This window comes from Alligator sinensis, unplaced genomic scaffold (genome assembly GCF_000455745.1).
Source record: "Alligator sinensis unplaced genomic scaffold, ASM45574v1 scaffold816_1, whole genome shotgun sequence".
In the NCBI taxonomy this organism is placed as follows: Eukaryota; Metazoa; Chordata; order Crocodylia; family Alligatoridae; genus Alligator; species Alligator sinensis.
Window position 1 is genome coordinate 95,020 of NW_005843344.1, and position 27,305 is coordinate 122,324.

Sequence of the window (27,305 nt, forward strand, 5' to 3'; positions counted from 1 at the left end):
ACTTGATGAAGAGAGATGGTTTCATAGTGAGATGTGAAATGAGGAGCATGAAGCAATCAAAAGGCAAACCCTCTGAGATATTGCATAACCGATATTCATAATTCTAAATATTGTTTTGTCCTGAAATATTATCTTTTGGGTGGTTTGGTTTTCTATATATATGCCCACAGATAAGGACTTTTGTAGAATCCCTTTATACTAAAAAAATCATATTCCTAGCAATAATACTTTACACTGACAATTATACAGCACTTAAAGATAGCCAGTACTGGCAGTTTGTTCATGAGCCATTTCTGACATGAGATTCCCTCCTGTTATATTTGTAACTCTGATTCTGGCCACTGTCTTTGTCCACCCGCAGACACCACCAGCCGTATTGGCAGTGGCCAGCGGCGGGCGGCGATTGGTGATCCATCCACAGACACTGTTGACAGTGTTGGTGTCAGTCAGGGGGCACTGGGAAGTGGCAACTACCCACAGGCACTGGCAGTGCTTCTTTCAGGGGGTGCACCCTCAATCTCAGGGGGTGCACATGCACCCGCCTACATCCCCTATGCATCGCCAATGCCACATGTAGTATGCACCCCCAGTGACCTGCTGTGGGTAGCATGTGCCGCAGGCTGGCTCCTCACATCTTATGCTGTACATGGTGCTGGGGCCAGTTTGTGTTGCATGTGGTGTGCAAGGCTAGAGCTGTACACATGGTGCAAGCACCAGATGTAGCCAGTCCACAATGCACGTTGCATGCGTGCCTCCACTACACCAGCCCTGTGGGCTTGATGTGTCATATGGGGTCCTTCCGGGTTTGACACTGCTGGGTTCAAGGGAAGCTGATGGTGGAAGAAATGAGGGGGAGCTGGGACTCTGTTTGCATACGACTCAGGAGAAAGTGGTCTGAGGGGCTGTCATATTCATGACAGTAGATTCAGAACAGGACCCTACTAATGATTGATGAGCGAATATATCGTCAACATGATGCCTTGCAATGAAGCATGTTTGTCCGAGTTATGGAATACATTAATTATATTTATAATTATTTTTTTCACACATTACAACATGACATTTATTTTCAAGTTATGTTCGCAGGCAAAACTGCATAGGAAATAACCCAACTGCAGCTTGGTGCCTCCCTGCATGCTGAGATGCCCAGTCTGCCTAACTGGGACAACAGAGCCAATAGAGAAGCTCAGGGCCTTCTCAGAGATCCCATGGCTTGTGTTGTGTGTGGAATTAAACCAGAGCACAGCTCTGCTGTTCTGCTAACATCTGTACAGCTCAGACTGTTTACATCTGGGATTTTCCTTCTGAGCTGTGCAGTACTCCAGGGATTGAGTCCCATGAGCCTTTGGAAGAAAACAACGGCAAAATTGCTGTCTTGCCTCACTCCTTTTCTACAAGACATGGTTGAGGTCATCTGCACACTCAGAAACCTGGCTGGATTTACTGCAGTCATTCAGTGACAGAGTCAGCAGAGAAAGACCTCTGAGTTAGCTGTGCTTCTGGGGATCTAGACTAGTAGTTGGTGCAGAGGAGATCTGAGAGATCAACTGGACAAGAGCAAAGGATCTCGGCAGGGGAAGCCTGAATATGACATGAGGTGAGGACACTTCCACAAAAACAATTTCAGTCCGTTTTCTGCATCAGTGAAGTGTCTTGTCTTAGTAAGATGCAGAAGAGATTTAAGAATATAAAAGTTGGAAAACCTGGCCACACAAATCATGCTGCATTGTATGTATTATAGATTCAAAGCTACAAGAGCGAATGAAGACATTTTCAATGTTTTTGCTATTAATTCAGATAAACTTATACAGCTTATTGGGAGTAGTGTGGAGGGTGGGTTGGGAATAGGACTCCTAAGGCAATCTAATGTTATGCAATATATTTAATTTCATATGTATTTCTTTCCAGCATACATTGTCTAGGTGACCTGGATAAATTATAGAATTTCAGATCATAATATTTCCTTTTATGTAAGGTCTTGTTAGGGAAAAGTAATTTATTAATATCAAATTATCCATAGGCCAAAAAATGGAAGATCTACATTCTTAGCATGACATTTGGAGACATTATTGATGGGAATATCAAATCCATTGAGTTTGTTACTCTCCTCCTTACCACTGCCCTTGTTCCACTATACCCAGGACTTGCACAGCGCCCTGGGAAGGAAGATGCCCAACTGGACCACTGTAACTGAGTTCCTTCTCCTGGACTTCTCTGACACTCGGGAGCTGCAGATCTTACACTTTGTCATCTTTCTCACAGCATACCTGGCAGCTCTGGTGGGGAACCTCCTTGTTATCACTGTTGTAACTACAGACCACCACCTCCACACCCCCATGTACTACTTTTTGGTAAATTTGTCCATCCTTGACCTTGGATCCATCTCTGTCATTGGCCCCAAGTCCATGGCCAATTCTCTCTTAAACACCAGAACAATTTCCTATGCTGGATGTGTGTCCCAGGTCTTTCTCTTGTTCCTTTTTTGTTCAGCTGATTTAGCAATCCTAACTATCATGGCATATGATCGGTACGTTGCCATCTGCAAGCCACTGCATTATGAGATAATAATGAACAGGAGAGCTTGCGTCTGGATGGCTGCCTGTGCATGGGTTGCTGGTGGCATTTATTCAGTGCTGCACACTGGGAACACCTTTAGTCTACCCTTCTGCCACCGAAATATCATCAACCAGTTCTTCTGTGAAATACCCCAGCTGCTCAAGCTCTCCTGCTCTGACACATACCACAGAGAGCTGGCAGCTCTTGCCCTCAGTGTGTTTTTAGCTTTAGGCTGTTTTGTTTTCATCATTGTGTCATATGTTCAGATCTTCACCGCAGTGTGGAGAATCCCCTCTGAGCAGGGCCAGCAGAAAGCCTTCTCCACCTGCATTCCTCACCTTATCGTGGTCTCCCTGTTTCTTTCCACTTCCAGCATTGCCTACATGAAGCCCATCTCTGAGTTCCCATCCCCTCTGGATCTCCTGGCAGCTGTTCTGTATTCTGTGGTGCCTCCATTGATGAATCCAGTCATTTATAGCATGAGGAACAAGGAGATCCAAGCTGCCCTCAAGCAACTGCTCCACTGGCTGATCCTCTCCAAAACCAATACGCCCATTTTTGTTTCATGACTTTGTTTTATTTATGTTTATTTTATAATTAACTCATGAAATTATTGTTTTCACATTGTAGAGTGCAACCTACTTGCAAAAAATGAAGGTAGTAAGTTAATTATATAGCTTTGTAAGGACAATGGCACTTGACTTTGGTCATTTTGTGTTAATACTGTTGAACTGCAAAGTAATGTTTCATGCATCAAATTTATCATCTGTGCCACGTCAAATAAATGCCATCAATTGCAAGATGATGAATGGAAGACTTTTGTTTACCAGTTGGTGTAATCCATTATTTGGAGATCCATTTTCTGTGAAGTTGGGATGAACCGCGGGTACTTTAAAGGATAGGGATAGAATTCAGATGGATCTGGATAGACTGGGAAGCTGGGCTAGAAACAACAAGACAGGGTCCAAGGAAACAAATGCAGTTGCTGCACCTAGGGGAGAATAATCAGAAGCACAGATACGAATTGGGTTATAAAGGGCTTGTTGGTATCATTGTTGAAAAGGACCTGCAGGGTCTGGTGGATAACATAATCAATATGAATGAGCAATTTGATGTAGCTACAGCAATATGAATGTAGTTTGGGCTGCAACAACAGGAGTATTAGTTGTAAAACATGAGAGGTGATAGTACCACTCAACATGGTGCTAGTTAGGCTTCACCTAGACTACTGTGTGAGTTTCTGGGCTTCACATTTTAAGAAGGAATATGAAGAAGTTAGAGAAGTTCAGAGATAGGTACAAAAATGATAAATGGTTGGAAAGAAAGCCATATTAAAAAGAGATTGAGAGAACTATTTAGCTTGCAGAAAAGGTAATTAAGAGGCAGATCACAGCAGTCTTGAAATACCCAAAAAACTACTGTAAAGAAAAGGGTGAACACTAGAACTAGGTATATTTAGCTTGCAGAAAAGGTAATTAAGAGGCAGATCACAGCAGTCTTGAAATACCCAAAAAACTACTGTAAAGAAAAGGGTGAACACTAGAACTAGGTATATTTAGCTTGCAGAAAAGGTAATTAAGAGGCAGATCACAGCAGTCTTGAAATACCCAAAAAACTACTGTAAAGAAAAGGGTGAACACTAGAACTAGGTATATTTAGCAGTTTAAGCTCATATGACCCAGCTAGATAGTTATCAAGCTTCCTTTTAAAGACCCTCAGGGTTGGAGTGAGCACCACTTTCCTTGGAAGTTGGTTCCAGATCCTGGCCGCCCTGACTGTGAAGTAGTGCCTCCTGATGTCTAGCCTGAACCTACTCTCAATCAACTTGTGGCCGTTATTACTGGTTACTCTGGGAGCTGCTTGGGGGAACAGGGTCTCACCCATTCCCCTCTGGTCTCCCTTGGTCAGTTTATAGATGACCACCAGGTCCCCCCTCAGCCTTCTCTTGTGCAGGCTGAACAGGTTCAGGTCCCTTAGCCTCTCCTCATAGGGCCTACCCTGCTGCTCCCTGATCATGCGAGTGACCCTCCTCTGGACCTTCTCAATGCTGTCCACATCCCTCCTGAAGTGCAGCGCCCAGAACTGGATGCAGTACTCCAACTGCGGCCTGACCAGTGTTGCATAGAGGGGGAGGATCACCTCCTTGGACCTGCTTGAGATGCATCTGTGGATGCATAACAAAGTGCGGTTAGCGTTACTTGACTGCGTCCCCGCATTGTCAGCCCGTGTTCATTTTAGAATCGCTAATGACGCCAAGATCTCTTTCTGCCACCATGCTTTCAAGAAGGGAGTTCCCCAGCCTAGAGGTATGCTGCTGGGGTTTTTTTGTCAAAGTGCAGTACCCTGCACTTGTGAATAGGATGGGATTCAATACTGACATTTGCCCACCCCTGTAACCTGTCCAGGTCCAGTTGAATCTCATCCCTCCCTTCTAGCATGCCCACCTCACCCCAAATCTTGGTGTTGTCAGTGAATTTGAACAGGCTGCTTTTCTTCCCCTCATCCAAGTTGCTGGTAAAGAAATTGAACAGCTCAGGCCCAAGGACCGAGCCCTGGGGGACTCCACTGTCCACCTCCCTCCCGGTCGAATCTGACCCATCCACCACCACTCTCTGGGTGCGGCCCCCTAGCCAATTTGCCACCCATCTGACTGTGTAGGCATCAATGCCACCATCACCTAACTTTTTAATGAGAATGGGGTGGGACACAGTGTCAAAGGCCTTCCTGAAGTCCAGAAAGACTACATCCACCGCGATACCTGCGTCCAAGGATTTTGTGACCTGATCATAGAAGGCTATCAGGTTGGTCTGACAGGACCTGCCCCTAATGTACCCATGCTGGTTTCCTTGAGCATTGTCCCCCTTGCTGGTCCCTCCCAGATTTGCTCCTGGATAATTTTTTCAAAGAGCTTCCCCAGGACCAAAGTAAGATTAATGGGTCTATAGTTGCCTGTGTCCATATTGGCCTTCTTCTAGTCTTCTGGAACCTGGCCAGAGCACCACGAGTGCATGTAAAGCAGTGCCAGGGGCCCCACAATGACCCCCGCCAACTCCCTCAGCACCCTAGGAGAGAGAGAGAGAGTCTGGACACACTGATTTGAACACGTCCAGCCCCTCCAGAAGTTCCCTAACTCAGTCTTCCCTGACCCTAGGCCTGGCAGAGTCACTCCTGAGTCCATCCCAAATCTCGGTGGGGGAGTCCCGGTCCCTGCTTAGAAAAATGGAGGCAAATAATTTGTTAAAAAGGTCTGCTTTTTCATTTGGTGCAACCACCAGATTGTCAAGCGTATCCTGAAGGGGCCCCACGTTGCCTGGTGCCTTCTTTTTATTCCCTATGTATTTAAAAATGACTTTTCATTATCCTTGATCCTTGTTCCTAGCCCTAGTTCCGTCTCTGCCTTAGCGTTCCTAACAGCCTCCCTACAGCCCCTCACTAGGGAGGTATAATCCTCTTTGGTGATAGCACCCCCCTTCCACTAGATGTATGCTTCCTTTTTGGCTTTCAGATGTTCCTGAACACCTTTCATAGTTTCATAGTTTCATAGTTTCAGGGTCGGAAGGGACCTAATAGATCTTCTAGCCCGACCCCCCGCCAGGGCGGGAGAACAACCCAAAAACACAAACAAAACCACTCACCCTAAAAACAAAAACGGGACTCAAATGAGTCCAGCCAGGTAAGTATCCAGCCTCTTCTTAAAGATCCCCAGGGTAGGGGCCAGCACCACCTCCCTTGGAAGTTGGTTCCAGCTCCTAGCCGCCCTGACTGTGAAGTAGTTTTTTCGGATGTCCAATCTGTACCTCCTCTCCATCAACTTGTGCCCATTATTCCTTGTTATGCCAGCAGGGGCTAGGGGAAACAGCGTCTCCCCCAAACCCTTCTGGTTCCCCCTAGTGAGTTTATAGACGGTCACCAGGTCCCCCCTCAGCCTTCTCTTGTGGAGGCTGAATAGGTTCAAGTCCCGCAGTCTCTCACTGTAGGGTCTGCCCTGTTGTCCCCGGATCATGCGGGTGGCCCTCCTCTGGACCCTCTCCATGTTGTCCACATCCCTCCTGAAATGGGGCGCACAGAACTGGACACAATACTCCAGCTGCGGCCTGACCAGCGTCGCATAGAGGGGGAGGATCACCTCCCTGGCTCTACTCGAGATGCACCTGTGGATGCACGACAAGGTCCGGTTAGCCCTGCCAACCATGACCTCGCATTGTCGGCCCATGTTCATCTTGGAGTCAATAATGACACCAAGATCCCTTTCCGCCTCCGTGCTCTCAAGTAGGGAGTTCCCCATCGTATAAGTGTGCTGCTGGTTCCTACTACCCAAGTGCAGCACCCTGCACTTGTCCGTATTGAAACGCATCCTGTTCCTGTCTGCCCACCCCTGTAACCTATCCAGATCCTTCTGCAATCTCTCTCTCCCTGCTAGCGTGCTCACCTCCCCCCAAATTTTGGTGTCATCAGCGAATTTAAACAGGTTGCTCTCCACCCCAACATCAAGATCGCTGATGAAGACATTGAACAGCGCAGGGCCCAGGACCGAGCCCTGAGGGACTCCACTACCCACCTCCCCCCAAGTCGAATATGATCCATCCACCACCACCCTCTGAGTGCGACCCTTCAGCCAATCTGCAATCCATCTGACCGTGTAGGCATCTATGCCACAGTCGCCTAGTTTACTAATTAGGATGGGGTGAGAGACGGTGTCAAAGGCCTTGCTGAAGTCCAGAAAGACTACATCCACCGCGACACCTGCATCCATGGCCTTTGTGACCTGATCATAAAAGGCAATCAGGTTGGTCTGACATGATCTCCCCCTAATAAATCCATGCTGATTGCCCCTGAGCATCATCTCGGATGCCGGCCCATCACAAATGTGCTCCTTGATGATCTTCTCAAAGAGCTTCCCCAGGATTGAGGTAAGACTGACAGGCCTATAATTGCCCGGGTCCTCCCTTTTCCCTTTTTTGAAGATGGGGACCACATTAGCTACCTTCCAATCGTCTGGCACCTGGCCCAAGCACCACGATCGCTCGTAGAGCCGTGCCAGGGGCCCTGCAATAACCCCAGCCAGCTCCCTCAGCACCCTCAGTCGTGCAAGGTGGGCCCCCATGGCTCACCTTTGGTGAGCCATGGGGGCTTTTGAACACTCTTGTTCCCTTTGACTCACGTTGGGACTGTCACCCCTTGGGCTCGGAGGATCCTCTCCTTAAGGAACAGCCACTCGTCTTGGACACCTAGTTCCCCTACTCTCCAGGACCACAATGCCTCTCCTACCAATCTCCTCAACTCATTGAATTCGGCCCCTTCTAACCCTATGAGTTTATTATGAATGTATTATTATTATTATTATCATCATTGTAATAGCATCATGAATATATAGTGGATTAAAACAGTCAACAGCAAGTGAATGGACAATGAGACAGTAGGATTACTGTGTGTCTTATTACACAATCTCTTTTATTATCTTCTTCCTTTTAGAGGGTAGACAGACAGATGGGTACTAGTCCTTCTAATAGCTCATGCATATGTGAATGGCTGTAACTCGAGTTGACATGATTAAGGTTTTGCGAACTTGTCTGGTTATAGGAGCACAGCACTTTCCAAAGACAAAGTGTTTTAAGGGAAATTGCCTGATCAACTTTGCTACTGATCACATTAAATTTGGTAGAATTAGCCTGTCTTAACTACCGTCAATAAGTTTTGAATTCAGCAATACCCTAGCTAAACCTCGCTATAGCAAAGTGCTTCCTCTTCCCATCCGAGAACGTGCTTCCTTGCCCATATCTCCCAAGTGCTCCTTCATCTTTTTTTTTTTTTTCCTTCAGGATCTGACTGCAGGGTTTCAGGGCAAGGATGAGAACTGCACACATTAGGAAGCTCAGTAGGTTTGAGCCCACAATAAACCATGAAACAAGCCTCTTTTGCACCACAAGGAAGAGGATACCCAAAGAGAACATTCATGTAGATCTGCTTATGGCAACATTTTTGTTTCTGATGCAGACAGAGGGGTTGTTTTTCACAAATGGCAAAAGGAATGATTCAGGGCTGAGGAAGGCATACCATTGAAGAACAGATTCTCATTGATTTGTATGTTAGAGCACATCATTTTCCACCAAAGCCTTGAGGTCCGGTGTTCAGAGGGCTAGGACATTCAAAAGTGCTCTAGCATTGTTGGGTGACTAACTACATTTGGCTGGTTTGGAAACAGCTGTCTCATTAACTCCTAGCCTTGATGCTGCATTTTGATCCTAGTAAGGGAGGGTTACCAGATCACTGGGGAAAGAAAAAAAAAATCAGGGCCATAGATATCTGTTCACCGTTGCTTAAACAAGTTGAGGTATTAAAAAACAAACAACCCCCCCCCCCAAACAAACAAAAAAAAAACCTAAGGAAAGTTAGGTGCTTACTTTAAATGAGATTTAAGGTCTCAAACTCACTTGCCTGTTTCAAAATATTCATAGGATCCTAGGACTGGATGGGAGAGTATTGCTTCCTCCAATGCTACATTTGGTCCTAATATAAGAACACTGTTCTCTGGGTGCATCTATTCATGGATTTAGCACAGTTGCATGAAATCCACCACGGTTCTTGCTGGAGTTTCTTGTTCCTGGGTGCAGAATTAGAGTAGATAGCATTAGATTAGCAATTTGCTCCCAGTCATCCTAGGCAGTGGGGGCCACAGAGGACAGGGGGTGAGGTGTGGGGGACCTGTCCATGACTCCTGTGTGGAGACCAGGGTTACAGTCCAGCTCGATGGTGCTGGCTTGGAGTGATGCCTTGTGCCCGAGTGTGTGTGTGTTGCGGGGGGGAGGGGGGGGGGGGGGGGGGGTGTGTGTGTGGAGGGGGAGAGGGGTGCAGAGGGGTGTTAAGCACCGCCTGGACCGGGAAGAGGGGAGACATGAGGGTATATATGTTGTTTAGCTTCTTACCCCCTTGCATCTTCTCCCTGCAGTCCCACTGCTGCTTAGCCCCACTTTCAGGCATAAGGTATCAGAGGGCCTGGGATCCCAAGATCTGTGTGACTGGAAGCTGTCCCTTACTTCAGGACAGTTCCCCACTCTCTCCGAAACTCAGGTAGGACCCCTGCACCCCCTGCCAGCCCAGGGCTGACACTGGGGAAGCCTGGAGATCCCTCTGGCTGTTGAAGCAAGGCAAAGCAGGGCAGGCGGGTAGGAACAGCCCTGCACTCAAATGCTCCCATAGGGAGCAGATTTGCTCCTGACGCAGGTGCACGTTTATATGCATGCCTAGGTGTAGTTTAGCGGTGTGATATTTTTTACTATGCAAAAATATTTGGCCATATTTTTTTCTGAGATGCACCTGCACAGTAGTGTAACAGCTGCACCACTCACTGGGCTGCAAGCTCAGTTGGCACGCCATTTTTGGTACCCTCTGCAGAAAGGCCAGAAAATGCTTGCACTGGGTGCCATGGCTTTTCCAATCAGGAAAATATACTAGGTACTGTGCATGCTTTTATTGGACCATTTGCAATGTAATCAAAGCCCCCGCTGCAAACTGAGTGATCTGATTAGCTGTGCTTGCACATTGAAGCACCCATAATGTGCTAAAGGAGGAGAGAAGGATCCAATTTCAGCTTTAAGAGAGAGAGGGGCAGAGGTGCTGACCCCCACCCCCTCACTGGAACGGGCACTGAGACTTGCTTTGGGAGCCGACATCAGGACAAGGAAGAGCCTGTATAGGACCATCAGGAGATAATTTCCCCTCAGACTGCTAAACTAGGCATGGAGCTGTGCAGTTTCCAGGCACAGGTGTCCCCAGAAGAGGGAAAAGGAATCATCAGCCTCAGCTGGTAGGCTGTTTGGGAGCTGCCAGGTCATAACCTTGCAGGCATGGGTGACTGGTGCCACCTTAGTCCCAGGGGGCACATGCCCCCCCTGCAGTGATCTGTCACTCTTTGCACAGGGTGGAAGTCCCCTCCCAGCCAATCTCACCAACTAGGTGGGGGTCCCCCCGCAGTCAACGGCATTGACTGGGAAGCAGCTACAGCACTCCTGTAAGTGGCCATGGTGCTCCCAGAAGAAGCTACGGCACTTCATCCAGTGCTCCTATTCCCTGGCTGGGACTCGCAGGGTGGGCACTAGTGCTCCTGCCTGCCCGCCATCTAAGTGGGGAGCACACCCTATGCACATCAGGGGGTGCACCCCCTATGCATCACCACTGCCTGCAGGAGGGAGGTCGGTCTGAGCCAGGAGGGCTCGGGGCTGCAGGAACAAAGGACCTGTTGGGGGAGGGGAACCCCTGTGCCAGACTGTGAGCACAGCAAGGAGACATTTAACTCTGTAGCATTTGCAGGCAGTTTATTTACAGAAGAGATAAGAGGGAGCCCTTCACCTGTACCATCTGCCCAGAGGTTTTGGCGTACCGGCCAGCCTGATGAAGGGGGTTCAGAGTCTCAAGAATGACAGGTGCTATGTTCAGAACATCTAATGGTGGATCCTAGCAATAAATGTAGTCCCCACATTGTCGGCCCGTGTTCATTTTAGAACCGCTAATGTTCACAACATCTAATGGTGGATCCTAGCAATAAATGTGTTGCTGTTTCTTACAATGAGAGGGGAGGTTTAATTCTAAAAGGAAACTGTTGGGTCTTTTGTTTGTTTGTTTTATCGAAAGGATATGACCAGGTGAATGTAATCAGTGCGGGAGTCTGGTGTAAGGGTACAAACCCCTGTCAGAATGATTCAATTATGGCTACATTGATAAATTGTATTCAAAAGACTGGTTTTATTATTCTCTATTGATAATATATATGTATATATGCCTTCTTTTTGATTAATGTCTCTGTGCCTGAGGGAGATCCCAGGGCTACTGACACCTTGAGGATCTGAAATTTGGCATATCACCTGGCCTAGTGCACCTGCAAAGGTTACAGTAGTATTAGGCTACTGCACAGTAGCGTCACATAAAAGGTGTTTGCTGGTGCTACTGTATACTAACTCTGGTTACTGGGTATTTATTTAATACTTATACAAGTACTAAATAAGTATGCAGTAACCAATGTGCAGTAGTGTCTTGGGTAAATGCACCCACTGGGCCTTTTTTTAATACACAGTAACCTTGAGATTAACCTACACTTAAAAAAACATAATAACCCTGCACTCATTGGCTGTCCCAGCAGCTCTTGAAGTGTCTGTGGGCTCAAGGCAGAGCCTCCCCCACACAGCTCAGAGTATTGGGAGCAGTGGGGTTCATCCCCCTGCCTGTCAGGAGCCAGTGAGAGTGCAGCCTTTTTTTTTTTTTTTTTTTTTTTTAAGGTGTCGGGGCCCTGGGGCAGGTGGGCGGCCACTGATGAGACTAGAAGACCAGGCAGGGATTGGGCCTGTTCAATTTGGAGATTCGGCCAATTTGGCAGTGGACGAATGTCCGAATCAGGTTTGGCAGAATTGATTTCGGACAGCAATTCAAATCACTGAATAGAATCACTGCCTCCCCCCCGAATCGACCGAATCCAAAGTGAATACTAGTCACTTTGTACAGGCTTACCGCAGATGATAAAATATCCTGGCCGATAAGTAGGAAACAATAGATAAAAGATAATCAAACTAAAGAATCAAACCAAAACTTTTCTGATTTAAAATGCATGAATCCAGGAAGGCGTGTTTCTGATTCTGTGCTTCAGAGGTAAGCTGGGCTCTAGGGAATAAGTCTCAGGAGCCCTAACAAGAGAAATGTGGTTAAATACGCCGCCTGCAGTGTCAGACCTTCCGAACCAGTGAAGTTCCCTGTCACCTGCAGTGAAAAACTGGTTTGGATCTACTTCTCTCAGGTCAGTCTTGGAGTGGAAATAGCTCCTACTAAGATACTTTGATTTCTGAAGATTTGGTAGTGGCAGGGAAAGGGGAAATTAGATAGATCAGGAGAGGGAAAATAAGCAAAGACTCCTGGCACTGCAGGATCAGATCACACGCTGAGAAAAACTTCACATTGCTGTAAGTTTATAATTTAAATCAGCTGTGGTTAGTTGGTAAGAAGAGGGACGTGTGTGGAAATTAGATAGTTCAGTAGCAGGAGAATAAGCAAAGAATCTGGAGGATCTATTGTAAGCTGAGAAAAACTTCTCAATGAATGCTGCAGTAAGCTTTTAATTGCAATTAAATATGGTTGGTTGGGAAGAAGGGCGGTGTGTGGGGTATTGAAGAACCTGAAAATGACATTCAACTGGAAAGCTATCAGCATCTTAATAGCAAGGTGTTCAAAATTCTTTAGCTGGCCAAAGGAAAAAAGGGGAGAAAGTAAAGAAAACAGCTCCCTTTGAAATGTGTGGGTTCTTGGTAGGAAGTTCAGATTTGTAGTGTTTCGGCAACTTGAGATTTTTTAATCAAAAGCTCCTGGAGGCTGCACTTTTACACCAAATTATCCCTTCACCGCGGTACTGATAGTTCTTCTTCATAAAATGATGGTTTTGAAGAAAAGACACATACTGTGAAAAGTATGTGTTTAGCAAAATACATTTTTATAAGAAACACTTTTCCAGGATTAAATTCAAAGCCCCATGGCAGAGATTCAGTATTGCCCAGCAACACCAGAATTACAATCCCACCTCAGTGGTTGCATCCAGATTTTGTTTTATATATATGCCCACAGATAAGGACTTCTGTGGAATTTCTTTATACCCAAAAAACCATATTCCCAACAAGAATACCTTTCGCTGACAATTTTACAGCACTTAAAGATAGACAGTACTGACAGTTTGTTCATGAGCTGTTTCTGATGTGAGATTCTCTTCTGCTATATTTGTAACTCTGATTCTAGCCATTATCCTTGTTCTTCCTTTACAGGGCTTACACAATGCGCTGGAAATGTCCAACCAAACCACCATGACTGATTTCCTTCTCCTGGGCTTTTCTGATATTCGGGAGCTCCAGATTTTACACTTTGTTATCTTTCTAGCAGCATACTTGGCAGCCCTCATGGGGAATCTCCTCATCATCACAACTGTGACTCTTAACTATGAACTTCATTCTCCAATGTTCTTTTTCTTGATTAATTTGTCCATCATGGACCTGGGCTCCATCTCAGTGACCGTGCCCAAATCCATGTCTAATTCCCTATTGAACACCAGATTAATCTCCTACTCTGGCTGTGTTGTCCAAGTGTTTTGTCTCTTCTGGTTCTTGGGAGCAAATTTATCCCTTCTCACGGTTATGGCATATGATCGATACATTGCCATCTGCAAGCCACTGTATTATGGGATAATAATGAACAGGAGAGCTTGCATCCAGATGGCTACCTGTGCTTGGGCTGCTAGTGTTATCAACTCTGCACTGCACACTGGGAACACTTTTACCATACCTTTCTGCCACTCAAATACCATCAACCAGTTCTTCTGCGAAGTGCCCCAGCTGCTCAAGCTCTCCTGCTCTGACACATACTGCAGAGAGATGGCAGCTCTTGTCTTCAGTGCGTGTTTGGCTTTAGGCTGTTTTGTTTTCATCGTTGTGTCGTATGTTCAGATCTTCACCATGGTGTTAAGAATCCCTTCTGAGCAGGGCCATCAGAAAGCCTTCTCCACCTGCATTCCTCACCTTATCGTGGTCTCCCTGTTTCTTTCCACTGCCAGCATTGCCTACTTGAAGCCCATCTCTGACTCCCCGTCCCCTCTGGATCTCCTGGCAGCTGTTCTGTATTCTGTGGTTCCTCCATTGATGAATCCGGTCATCTACAGCATGAGGAACAAGGAGATCCAAGCTTCTTTCAGGAAACTACTGCAAAGATTTTTACTCCAGAAATAATAGGTCCATCATTCTTTCTTATAAAAATGAAGGTGGTGGTGTAAATTTTTTAGTATTGTAAGGACAATGATACTTTATGCAAATCATTTTGCATTGACACTGTTGAAGTGGAAAAGTATTATTTCATGCATCATTTCATGTTTCTTTGTCCCACCTAAAATAAATCCCACCAATTGCAAGGTCATAGAATTATAGGAAATCATAGGAATTACCTTTGGAAGGGACCTCTGGGAGGGCCATTGTTTGCTGTTCTGCAGCTACTTCTGGTTTAACAGCTGACCATGTTGCAGACCAGCAGCTGCAGCCCAGCAATTGAGACCCCCTGATCTAAGTCCCAAAATTGTGAAGAATTGTATAATTGATTTTACTAATTGATATAATCAATTATTTGCAGACAGAATATATAGGTAAATATCCTAATGAGGTGAAACTGGGATGAACTGCAAACACTTTATAGGATAGGAATATATATGGATAGATTGGGAAGATGGGCTAAAAACAACAGGGTGAGTTGTAAAGAAATAAATGCAAGGTGCTGTATATAGCAAAGAATTATTAAAAGCCAAAATACAGGTTGGGTTATAAATGCCTGGGTGGCAGCAGTGTTGAACAGGATCCAGGGAGTCTGGTGGATCACAGACTCAACATGAGGCAGCAAATTGATGTAGATGAAAAAAACTGAATGCAGTTTGAGGCTGCCACAACAGATGTATTAGATTAAAACATGGGAGGTGATGGTTTCCACTCTACATGGTGCTAGTTAGGCTTCATCTAAACTATTTTGTGAAGGTCTGGGCTCTGCATTTTAAGCAGGAAAATGGAGAAGTTAGAGAAGTTCAGAGATAGGTGAAAGAATGATAAAGGGCTGGAAGGCAAGTCATGCAAGGAGAGGTTAAGAGAACTAGGCATACTTAGCTTGCAGAAAAGGCAATGATGGGGCAGATCATAACAGTCTTCAAATATCTGAAAAGCTGCCATGAAGAAGAAGGTGAACAACTATTCTTCCTTGCTGCATAAGGAAGGATATCTAGCTTCAGATTCTAGCAAAGTAGATATAGATTAGACTTTGGGGAAAAAGCACCCTTGTGTTTAGAATAGTGAGGAAGTGGAATAGACTTCCTGGGGAAGTTGGGGAGTCTCCGTCATTGGGGGGTTTCAAAAAGAGGCTGGATAGGCACTCATCAGGGATGATTTAGGAGTAACATTCCTGCATTTGACAGGGGGTTAGACCAAATGGCCCTTGAGGCCCCTTCTAACACTTTGAATTTATTATTCTAATATAAGAAAAGATTTTATTTGTCTGTCCACAATTTTTTTGCCCTACTGTGCATGTGCTGATTGGTGGTGGTGGGGGGAGGGTTAGGTGGCCAGGGGCAGGGCCAGCTGAGTTAAAATGGGAACCCCTTTGCTGTGCCACCTTCTCCTGCAGCCTCTGGTGTGGTGGGTCCCTCTACCCCACCTCCACAGAGGCAAAAAAATAAATCAATTGATATGAGCACTTTAGAAATGGTGGGGCCAGCTGAGGAAAAATGGAAGACCGTCTGTCATAGTGGGTTTGGAGCTGAAGTGGGTGGGGGAGGAGGGGGAGCGGGGTTGGACACAAACTGGGGGAGAGGGGAGGCAGGGTCAGATTCACAGGAGGTGTAAGGGAGGGAATAGAGTGTGGTCAGACCTGAAGAAGGGGGAAGGGGAGGGGTGGGGAGCAGGGTTGAACTGAAATTGGGGGAGGGGAAACAGTGGTGGACCTGAACAGTAGGGTAGGGGGCAGGTTTGGATCCAAATGGAAGGGGGCCTGGATCAAATACAAACTGGAGGTGGAGGGGGGGTGGGGTCTAACTCGATCCAGGGGGGAGGGGGGAAACTAGGTTGGACCCAAACCAGGGTGAGGGGAGTAGAGCAGGGTTGGACCCAAATGGGGTGAGGCAGGGAAGGAGGGTGGGGTTGGACCAAAATGGGAGGAATGGGGCAGGGCCAGACCCAAAGTGGGTGAGTGGGCTCGGACCCAAAGCGTGGAGAGTGAGGCTGGCTGGGTGGCCTGGCACAAGGCTGGTTGGGGGGGATTCATTCCCTCTGGCCCCCGTTCCCCCATCTTTCTTGGTGGGCAAGTTGCTAGTTATTATTTAAAATGAATCACTAATAAGTAGTGGATCAGAACAGGAGACTGCAAACACAAAGGCACTCAGAGACATGAAATAAGCTTTTTTGTCCACTAGATGGTGCTGTGACTTTTTTGTAGTTCACCCCTTTGAATTGCTGCAGCTTCTGAATTCTTTCTGCTTTTTTGTTTTTTGTTTTTTGTTCCATGGGCCAGGTCCCTGCTCCCACAGCTGCATGGCAGGGGATAGCGTGGGGGCTCCAGGTTATGGGGGGCAGTGCAGGAACATCTCACTCTCCTACCGCACTGGCCAGGAACAGGGTTTATTTTTTTTCCAAAAACCCAGTGCGTGCAAACACTGATGTGATGCTCCAGTATGAACCAATTTAAATTTTATAAACCTATTTAATTCAATGAAGATTAAACCCTGTGATGTGTACAGAGACCTCTCTACACTATCTTGCTATCATTTTTCTATCTGGCACTTCTGTACAGAATATTTGCTTTTTATTCCAGAGCACAATGTTAGTGACTAAAGCTCTGCAGGTGTCTAGCGTAGGGGTCAAGAGCCTGACTGGGGTTCTGACAAGTGGGATTGGGTTGAATCGAGATGGGCTGGAAGGGTGTTACATGCTGAGAGTTGAATTGGCAACGATGGGGCTACCCAACTGTATGCTGCTGTGAGCATGGGGTATAACTATCACTGGGGAGGGGGTAAATGTTTATTGAAGCTGCAGGTGTGGGAGCTGGTTTGAATGGTGAGGGAAGGAGTTGGATAGGAACTGTTGGCCAAAGTAGGTGCTAATTTATAGCTGGGGCTATGCAAGGAATAATTGAATACTTCTTGTGTTGTTAACACAGAAATCCCTGGAGGAGACTGGATAGAAGGGTAGAAAGGCTGTTCTGGTCAAAGACGTGGTACAAACTGTCTTCTAAACCAGAAGGCATTTACCTCCCTGCCTTTCACTGAATGGTCAGTGGTGGCTTCCATTAGGAAAGCAAAACCATTTTTCTCTTGAAGGTTGCAAGGACGACTCATGGGATGTCTGTGTAATTCATGTGCCCAACATAATGTACAAGCCAATATGATAAAGCGGGGGGTCAGCAGCATTTTCCTCCCAGCTGCAGTACAGCACAGCACAGTGCAAGTAAAGCCCCATGTTATCAAAAAGCAGCCAAAGACTCTGCTGCACAGGCTGGAGCCAACAGCTTTGTGGGATCAAAGCCTAGGGTTTTGAAGGGTAAAAAATGTTGCATGCACAAACCCCCTAGATTGCCAACTTCTGAGAGAAAGTCCAGACAAAACTGATCAAGTCAGAAAGATATATTTTGGGACTTCTGGTTTTGTTAAATAAATCCAAAGGTCTTGATTCTGGGTTTGGGAAATGTTGATATCTTTAAAGTTCTCCCTTCCAGCTGCTGGACTCCCACCACAGGCCCCACTGGGAGACCCCAGATGAGGAAGTTAGCATGGATGCTGAATGCAAGAGACACATTTTGTCAGATCAGGCTCTGGCACCTGTGAGGTTAGGATCAAGACAAATCAGGTCCATGAATGAGTCTCTGATCCCTTGATGCTCCCTGTGGAGTCTGCCTGCCATGGACTGTATATGGCATGAGGCTGCACTGGGAAGTATACTTTATGTAGCACCTGTGCCAGGCCAGCCCTGTGTACTAGTTTGGGGGTCTGTCTGGATTGGGCCCATTGACCCACCCAACACGCAGGATCCAGTGTGCGGAGTCAGTGTGGTGCAAATGCTGCATGCAGTATGCGCCCCAGAATGGCCCTACTTTCTGTGTGCAGCACATACGCTGGACTGGCCCCATGTATCTTATGCTGTGCATGGTGCTGGGGTGGGGTTTGTACTGCATGGGGTGCATAGGGATAGAGGTGTACACATGTGGCGAGGAGAAGATGTGGCCAGTCCACAGCATAAGCTGCATGCAATGCCTTCACTAGACCACACTTTTGGGCTTGATGTGGGATGTGGGGCTTGTCTGTGTTTGTCACCCTTGGGTCCAAGGGAAGTAGATGTGGGGTCTATCAGAAATGAAGGGGAGCTGGTACCTGGGATGTATGTTGATCGGGGGAAACTGGTCTGAGGGTCTGTCATATTCGTGGCAGCAATTTCAGGACCATGACTTTACTAATGATTATTCTTCTAAGATTTTTCAATTCAATGCCTTTCATAGACATTAGGGCTGGAAGGGACCTCAGAAGATCATCAAGTCCAGCCCCAAGCCTGAAGGCAGGAAGTCAGCTGGGGTCATAGGATCCCAGCAAGATAAGCATCTAATTTTTTCTTGAAGGCGTTCAATGTAGGTGCTTGAACGACCTCCGATGGCAGGCTATGCCAGACTTTGGGGGCTCGGACAATGAATAAATTCTTCCTCATGTCCAGCCTGAAATGGTCTTGCAGTAGTTTATAACCGTTCAACCTCATCATCCCTTGGGGTGCTCTGGTGAACAGACATTCCCACAGATACTGGTGGTCACCCCCGATAAACTTATAGGTGGCTACCAGATCCCCACTGAGCCTGCGCTTTTCCAGGCTGAATAGTCCCATGGCTCTCAGCCTGTCGTCGTAAGGTCTGTTTTCCTGACCTCTGATCATGCATGTGGCTCTCATCTGGACTCATTCAAGCTTCTCCACATCCTTTTTGAATTGAGGAGCCTAAAACTGGATGCAGTACTCTAACTGTGGCCTCCCCAAGGCCGAGTACAAGGGGAGAATGACGTCCTGGGATTTGCTTGAGAAGCATCTCTGGATGCAAGCCAGCGTTTTGGTTGCTTTACTAGCCGCAGCATCGATTGAAGGCTCATGTTCATCCTGTGCTCAGTGATGACCCCCACATCAATGGATCTTATATTTTCTGAGGTATTGATTATACTGCTTAGATTTAGAATTAATAGGGGAGGGTTTGCATCTTATACTCTGATTTGTCATCTTAGGTTATTGTTGGTATATTTCAACATCATTTTACATAGAGTTTGGGTGTGAGACTAAGAGGTCTTTTATCATTGCCTAAAAAGTAGACTTGCCAATCCACATAGAAGCTTACCTAATTGCAACTTGGTGCCCCCCTTCGGGCATCCTAAGGTGCCCAGGCTGGCTCACTGGGACAACTAAGCAAGATAGAGAAGTTCAGGGCCTTCTCAGAGATCCCATGACTTGTATTTTGCAGGAGTTGAAACTAGATCACAGCTCTGCTGTTCTGCTAACATCTATACAGCTCAGACTGTTTACATCTCGGCTTTTCCTTCTGAGCTGTGCAGTACTTCAGGGAACAAGTCCCATGAGCCTTCAGAAGAAAATAACTGAAAAATTGCCGTCTTGTTTCACTCCTTTTCTACGAGGCAGGGTTGAGGTCAACTGCACACTCAGAAACCTGGTTGAATTCTCTTCAGTCGTTCAGTGACAGAGGGAGCAGAGAAAGACCTCTGAGTTAGCTGTGCTTCTGGGGATCTAGACTAGTGGTTGGTGCAGAGGAGATCTGAGAGATCAACTGGACAAGAGCAAAGGATCTCGGCAGGGGAAGCCTGAATGTGACACAAGATGAGAAAACTTCAACAAAGACATCCGTAGTGTGCTTGCAACATCAGTGAAGGGTCTTGTGTCAGTAAATTGCAGAGCAGATTAAGGAATATAAGTCTTGGGAAACCTGACAACACAAATCATACTGAATATTGTGTATAGTTGATTCCAAGGTAAGAGAGTGAAGGAAGACGTTTACAGTGTTTTTGCTGTTCATTCAGATAAAGTTCTACAGGTCATTGGGAGGCCGGGGTGGCAATGGGACATCCAAGGAATTCATTTTTTTATGTAATATCTTTGATCTCACAAATTACATTTGTTTTTGTTAGCAGAAAATTTCCAGGTGAGATCAGTTGAAAACTATAGACTTTCAGATTAAAAATAAAAAAATTAAAAACCTGTGGCTGGGTGAATATTTTGGTCAGTTTTTAAATGGACTATCAGAATACTTTATTTTAGGTAAGGTCTTTTCAAGATAACAAAAAAATAAAATAAAATAAAATAAAATTTTCCAAGGGGGAAAAAATTATGGACCTCTTCTGTATTCTCACCATGAAATTTGGCAATCAGATCAAGGAGACATTATTGATGGGAATATCAAAGCCACTGAGTTGGTTACTCTCCTCCTTTCCACTGCCCCTGTTCTATTATATACAGGATGTGCACAGTGCCCTGGGAAGGAAGATGCCCAACTCGACCTCTGTGACTGAGTTCCTCCTCCTGGGCTTCTCTGACACTCGGGAGCTGCAGATCTTACACTTTGTCATCTTTCTAGCGACATACTTGGCAGCCCTGGTGGGGAACCTGCTTGTTATCCTTGTTGTAGCTACGGACCACCACCTCCACAGACCTATGTACTACTTCTTGGCAAATTTGTCCATCCTTGACCTTGGATCCACCTCCGTCATTGTCCCCAAGTCCATGGCCAATTCTCTCTTAAACAGCAGGACGATCTCCTATTGTGGGTGTATAGCCCAGGTCTTTCTCTTCTTCCTCTTTTGTGCAGCTGATCTCGCATTCCTCACCATCATGGCATATGACCGGTACATTGCCATCTGCAAGCCACTGCATTACGAGTCAATAATGAACAAAAAAGCTTGTATTCAAATGGCTGCTGGTGCATGGGTCAGTTGTATTTTCTATTCTGCACTGCATACTGGGGGCACGTTCAGCATACCCTTCTGCCGTTCCAACACGATCAACCAATTTTTTTGTGAAATCCCCCAGCTCCTCAAGCTGTCTTGCTCCGATGCATACCTCACAGAACTGGGGATTCTTGTATTTAGCATGTGTTTAGTTTCCAGCTGCTTTGTTTTTATCATTGTCTCATATGTTCAGATCTTACCTACAGTGCTGAGATTGCCCTCTGAAGAGAGTCGCAATAAAGCCTTCTCCACCTGCCTGCCTCACCTCATTGTGGTCTCCTTGTTTGTGACCACAGGCATCTTTGCCCACATGAAACTGGCTTTGAGCTCCCAGACAGCGCTAGATCTTTTTGTGGCAGTTTTGTATTCTGTGGTTCCTCCGGTGATTAATCCGATCATTTATAGCATAAGGAACAAGGAGCTGAAAGCGTCTTTATGGAAACTGCTCCATAGGAGGGTATTTGACAATAAAAACAAAACCACGCAGAACCTGTTTACTCAACACTGAATTTTAATGCAATTAAAAACGCATCATAACCACACTAAAGTCACTGGATCATTTATTTCTGCGTTCGCTCACTCTCTCTCCATGCCTTCCTGAATGGCCATTGTGAACTACCACGTATTACCCAAGCTATTCAGACAGTGCCTGCAAAAAAGTCCATCTCCATATCAAGTGTGTGATACATATTCCAATTATTCTATATTGGAGGACAACAAATCTTGTTGCGGGGCCAGTGGATTTCTTGTTTTGTGACTTGCTTTCCTTTCTGGTGCCTTTTGTCCTCCATATCATTTAGCTGGAGTAATTTTGTATCAGGCCAGGATGGATGATTTTGGTTATCAAATCAATAGGCTATGTTACACAGGATTTCATTGTATTCTTTTTTGTTTGAACCTAACTATTCAATGTTTTTTGTACCTGGACTTTGGCCTTTTAATAATATCCAATTTTTACTTAAAAGCTCTTGTTCGGTGTTATTTTGGCAAAGGCTTTGAAATGGAAATTTTATTGAAATTGCTTTGTATCAGGGGCAGGGGGGTCTCAGTATGTAAACTCTTTGATGGGGCTTTCCAAAAAACAATATGCATGCAGTATACACTGGTAAAGGCCTGGAAAATAAGTGTGCATAGGTTTTTTTTCATGGGGTTGTCATCTCCAACAATTTAAGTATTTAATGTTGATGATTCTTCACTGTGTTCCAGGAAATGTAGTCCTAAAGTGTTCTAGCTGTGTGGTTTTTGTATATTAAAGCTAAATATATACATATATGAATACTGTGTCACTTCTGTTGTGATGGGAAGGATTTTTGGAAGAGAAAGATTTCTATGTTCCGTAAACAATTTCTGCTTCTAAATAGAAATGAATTATTTGGGATTCAACCATTTATTTCAAAGGATTCAAAGTCTGTATTCTATATTTGGTGGTGCGTCCAATGATCACTGCAGTCATCTAAAGCATGGGGAACCAGGAGATTATAGGTGCCCAGTGTTCAGTTCATAGTCTCAGCTGAGGCTGCTGCGTGTGTGTGTGGGTGTGTGCAGGTGGGTGCACGTGTGCATTTTGGGGTGGGAGTATAGGGGTTACCAGAGAAGAACAGTTCAGATGGATGGGATGTTTTGTGAGTTATCTCATTGCTTGTTCGGGGGTTTGTCTTGGGAGAATAGCAATCAGTGGTACTTTGCACAGATGTGAGGAAGGGACACTGCTTTGCCACTGTTAACATGGGCTGGGTATGAACAGGTAAGCCAGGTATGAAAAGAGTTGCTCCGGGCTTCATCCCTGAGCCCGTCAGCCTCATTGCACACCAAGTTATCTGTATCATTGATATGGGAAGAGTTCAAGTGCCCCCACCACCATTTTGAAATGCAGAGATGCTGAATACATGTGACACAAAGGCTGCTGGGGCAGTCTCATATGCAGATGCTGGGCATGTGTATAGATGTCCTATGTTTCCATGTGTGTGCATGTGTCATCAGGCATGGGACTGAGGGTTGAGAAGTCACATACCATAGAGTCCTTATTATTGCTATGGGTAATGATAAGTCCATAGTAATTCCTATGTGGAATACCAAGCTGTCTCTAGTAGGTGATAACAAGAAATGAGGAGAAAACAGGTCAATGGTATAGACAAGATTTATTCCAGGCTCAAAGGTACAGATTTCCATGAACCAACATGTGTTTAACCTGGTTGAGACACCTTCAATTGATTATACAGAATCCTGTGCAAGGACACTGGAAGCCAAGGCTTCGAGATGGTACTGGGAGGTGAAAGAGTGAGAATTTTCACTAGATTTGGTAGAAACATCCTTGATTTTTACCCTTGAAAATTACCTCAGCTAACATGATAAATCCATACTGTCTTTTTATGAAATCATGGAGACTATGGTGCTACAAATTGGTTATATCAGTAAAAACACAGAGCATAGTACAGAAATCATGAGAGACATGGGCACATCCAAGGGTGCATCCAGGATTTCCTAGAGCGCTGCGCAGCACCCCACCCCTCAAACTATGTGGGGACAAGGTGAGGTATGGCTGGAGGACCCAGGTGGGTAGGGGACACTGGGGAGCTGGGCAGGTAGCAGGAGAGTGAAGGCAGGGACTGCCTCTGGTTGACATGCTGCTGTCTCCACCCCACTCTCCTGCAGGTATAACCTGGTCCACTGTTTTCCTACCCTCCTAGTGAGAAAGTTTTTCCTCATAACCAACTGAAGTGTCCCTTGCTGGAACTTGAGACCATTGCTTCTTGCTCTGTCATCTGAGAGAGCCTTGTTTTCTCTGATAAAAAAAAAAAAAATGCCAAATTTTCTGAAAATACCCCAAATCCACCAGGATCTCTGGTCATCTGCCACCACTGAGAAGAGTCTCTGTCAGGGGTAGGCAGATCCAGCCAATGGCCAGACTCCATTTCCCAGCAGCCCCTGCCCATGTCACTGTAGCTTCCTTCCATGGAGACACCAGAAGGGGTGGAGCTGTGGGAGTGAGGGGGCGGGACTTCCATCAAGACCAGCTGAAGCAGTGTTGGCCGGGCTCAAGGCTGGGTAGATAGTGGCTCCAGGGCTGAGGCCAGGATCTTGTGGCAGTGACAGCATGCTCCAGCACTAGGGCAGAGCCATAGTCCTGTGCCTGCACACCCCTCAGCACCGATGCATCCAGGGGCTGCTGGGAAATGGAGTCCACCGCGGACTGAATCCATCCTACAGGCTGGACTTTGCACACCCCTGGTCTAGCTCCATTCTCTTTGGACCCACCCTTCAGGGAGTTGAAGGCTGCTATTAAATCCCCTCTCAGTCTCCTCTTCTCCAGGCTAAATAGGCCCAGTTCCATCAGCCTCTCCTGAGAAGTTGTGTGCTCCAGCTCCCTTAATATTTTTGTTGTCCCCAAATGGACTGTCTCTAATTTGTCCACACTAGTTGTGTAGTGGGAGGCCCAAACCCGAGATTCCCTTTTCCAAGTCCCAAGATCCATTTCCTCCATATAGGGTTCCAGCTTCTGATAATCCAAAGACTCCTAAGCTAATTCTCTCTGCCGTCAATTTCTTTCCTTTTTGAAACTCCCACTCGCATTGTATAGTCCCTACCCACAAGTCTCTTTCCCATCCCTTAGTTCCTTGCATCATCTACCCAAAAATCACCCCCTTCTCTTCTCCTCCACCACAATTTTGGCCCTGGACACTGCTCCATTACTTCCTAGTTCTTCTCCATCTTCCTTCATAGTTGGTAGGGTCAGAAGGGACCTAAGTAGATCATCAAGTCCAACCCCCTGCCATGGCAAGAAAGAAAGCTGGGGTCAAACAACCCTGGCTAGGTGATTATCCAGCCTCCTTCTGAAGACCCCCAGGGTAGGAACGAGCACCCCCTCCCTTGGAAGTTGGTTCCAGATCCTACCTGCCCTGACTGTGAAGCAGTGCTTCCTGATGTCTAGCCTGAATCTACTCTCAATCAGCTTATGGCCATTATTACTGACAATCAGGAATCAGGATGTGTGCACAGGACTGGTGATAGAGTCATGGATGGGAGGATTTACTCACTGTATTGTTCAAACTGCACTGATCATTCAGCTTCCATTCTGTGGACCCAATATCCTGGACAATTTCTACTGTGATGTCTCACAGGTCATCAAACTGGCCTGTGCTAATACCTACCTAGTTGAGCTGCTGATGGTCTCCAACAGTGGACTGCTCCTTCCATGCATCTTTTTGATCTTGCTCATATCTTATAGTACCATCTTAGTCAAAATCAGGAAACACGTCACAGATGGACAGCCCAAAGCTCTGTCTACCTGTGCTGCCCAGATTACAGTCATGAGCTTAATATTTATCCCAGGAATCTTCATCTATGACTGACCCTTCAAGAAGTTATTAGGAGGCAAGATAGTTTCTGTCACCTACTCTCTCATCACTCCAATGTTGAACCCAATCATTTACACTCTAAGAAATGCCGAGATGAAAAATGCTATCTGGAGGTTAATGAGCAGAATATTGCTCTCCAAGAGAAAGTAATGAAATCGAAGCTTTAACTGGAATAATGGGGAGCACAGTGTACATCTCGGCTTTCAAAAAATGTGGACCAACTCTGAGAACAAATTGGATTCTATCTATGGACTGAACAAATGACACGGGACCTGGTAAAACTCTCGTGAATAATGATTTTTAGTTAAATATTACCTTATAACAAAATATAAAGCACCTTGCTTGAAGTTCAATAGGCCACGCTACTCAACCCCTCCCATCCCCACCAAAGGACAGCCTGTAGTGTGGCTGGAACCCCTCTCAGGCTGCTCACATGTGAAGCGAGTGTGCTGGTTCTCAGCCCTAGCAGGCAGGTGGCCCCAGTCAGCCAGGCTAGGAGGTCTCAAGGTTATGGCCATCTGCTCTCTCTTTGCCCACTCGTTCAGTCTCCTTCTTTGCCAGCTTCTACTTCTAATTCAGTCCCACACTCCTTTTTCCTAATCTACTGCCCACTCCAACCCCACAATGCATTTTGGCCCTGGGGTTTGGCAAAGACTTCCTTTATATCAGATGTCAGGTCCCTGCTCTGGAGCTTCCCAATAAAAGGGGGAGGGGGGGAGGAGGGAGGGGTGTTTTTTGTTTTTTTTTCAAGCTATTTTGGCTGAATTCTTCCAAAACCTTTCAGCCAGTGGAAAATATGCAACACGTTAGCTATTACTCTGATTTGTTAAAGTTTAGCCCTTATGAGCAACTGAAAGGAAGACCTTATAATAGGAAATGTCTGGCAGCCTTTAGTAATAGGTGGCATGCTACCAGGCCTGCCTTTAAGTCAAGCTGTACCCTTTCTACGTATACATCCAAATGGTTAATTTCTAATATTGCCATTATTTCTACTGTAATTTGTAAATCAAATTCTTGTAACTTAAAAATATTGCTACTTAAATACACAGCTGTGCTGCTTATGTCAATGCTAAAATAAATAATTGATGGTAATGTAAAGTTTGTTTTTACTTTGCTGGTAATGACTTGCCCCAGTATCAACATGATTGCTAGTAATAGAAACAGTACAGCTACTGAAATGCACAAGGCATTCACTCAGTTCTTGAAGAGTTATGTTGCTAAAAGTAATGGAGGAGCATATTTAGTAGTGCTGTGCGAAATTCCTCCACCAGTTTTGTTTTGATGCTGTTTCGGCCTGTTTTGAGGAAGAAACAGCAAAATTGAACTGGAACAGCTATGGTCGAAATGACCTCGAAACAAAACGAGGTGAGTTGAAACGCTTCATCCTTTCAATGCTGTTTCGACGTTTCGCCCATAGGGTATAATGGGGAAAGTTGAAACAAATTAATCATTTGGATGAAACTTGCAGAAATAGTAGCCCCTGCTGAGGCAACAAAGCCTGCCAAGTTTCAAGGAGATAGGTGCAGGGGGTCAGAGAAACTGCACCCTAAAGTCTTGAGAGCCAAACTTATCATGTATATGCGTTAAGCCAAAGCAGGGTCAAAACTGCAGGCATGCTAGCCCCTGTGGAGGCCACAAATCCTGCCAAGTTTCAAGGAGATAGGTGAAGGGGTTTGGGGAAACTGCACCTCAAGCTGTGGACAAGCAAAACTCATGCCATTGGTGACACTGCGTGTGTTAAGGCTCAGCAGGGTAAAAGCTGCAGGCCTGCTAGCCCCTGCTAAGGTCATGAAGCCTGCCAGCTGTCAAGGAGATAGGTGCAGGGGGGCTCTGGGGCCCTGCACCCCTAGCTGCTGACAGGCAAAACTCGT

At 45.9% G+C, this 27,305-nt stretch overlaps 3 protein-coding genes across 3 annotated transcripts; all 3 read left to right on the plus strand.

Moving 5' to 3' along the window:
- Window positions 1-2,168: 2,168 nt before the first annotated feature.
- Window positions 2,169-3,125, plus strand: LOC102370212 (olfactory receptor 14A16-like). Its single transcript, XM_006038411.1, has one exon. It carries the CDS (start codon window positions 2,169-2,171, stop codon window positions 3,123-3,125), a length of 957 nt encoding a protein of 318 aa, XP_006038473.1.
- Window positions 3,126-13,388: 10,263 nt separating this feature from the next.
- Window positions 13,389-14,303, plus strand: LOC112548635 (olfactory receptor 14A16-like). Its single transcript, XM_025194917.1, has one exon. It carries the CDS (start codon window positions 13,389-13,391, stop codon window positions 14,301-14,303), a length of 915 nt encoding a protein of 304 aa, XP_025050702.1.
- Window positions 14,304-20,618: 6,315 nt separating this feature from the next.
- Window positions 20,619-21,587, plus strand: LOC102370694 (olfactory receptor 14I1-like). Its single transcript, XM_006038413.1, has one exon. It carries the CDS (start codon window positions 20,619-20,621, stop codon window positions 21,585-21,587), a length of 969 nt encoding a protein of 322 aa, XP_006038475.1.
- The last annotated feature ends 5,718 nt before the right edge of the window (window positions 21,588-27,305 follow it).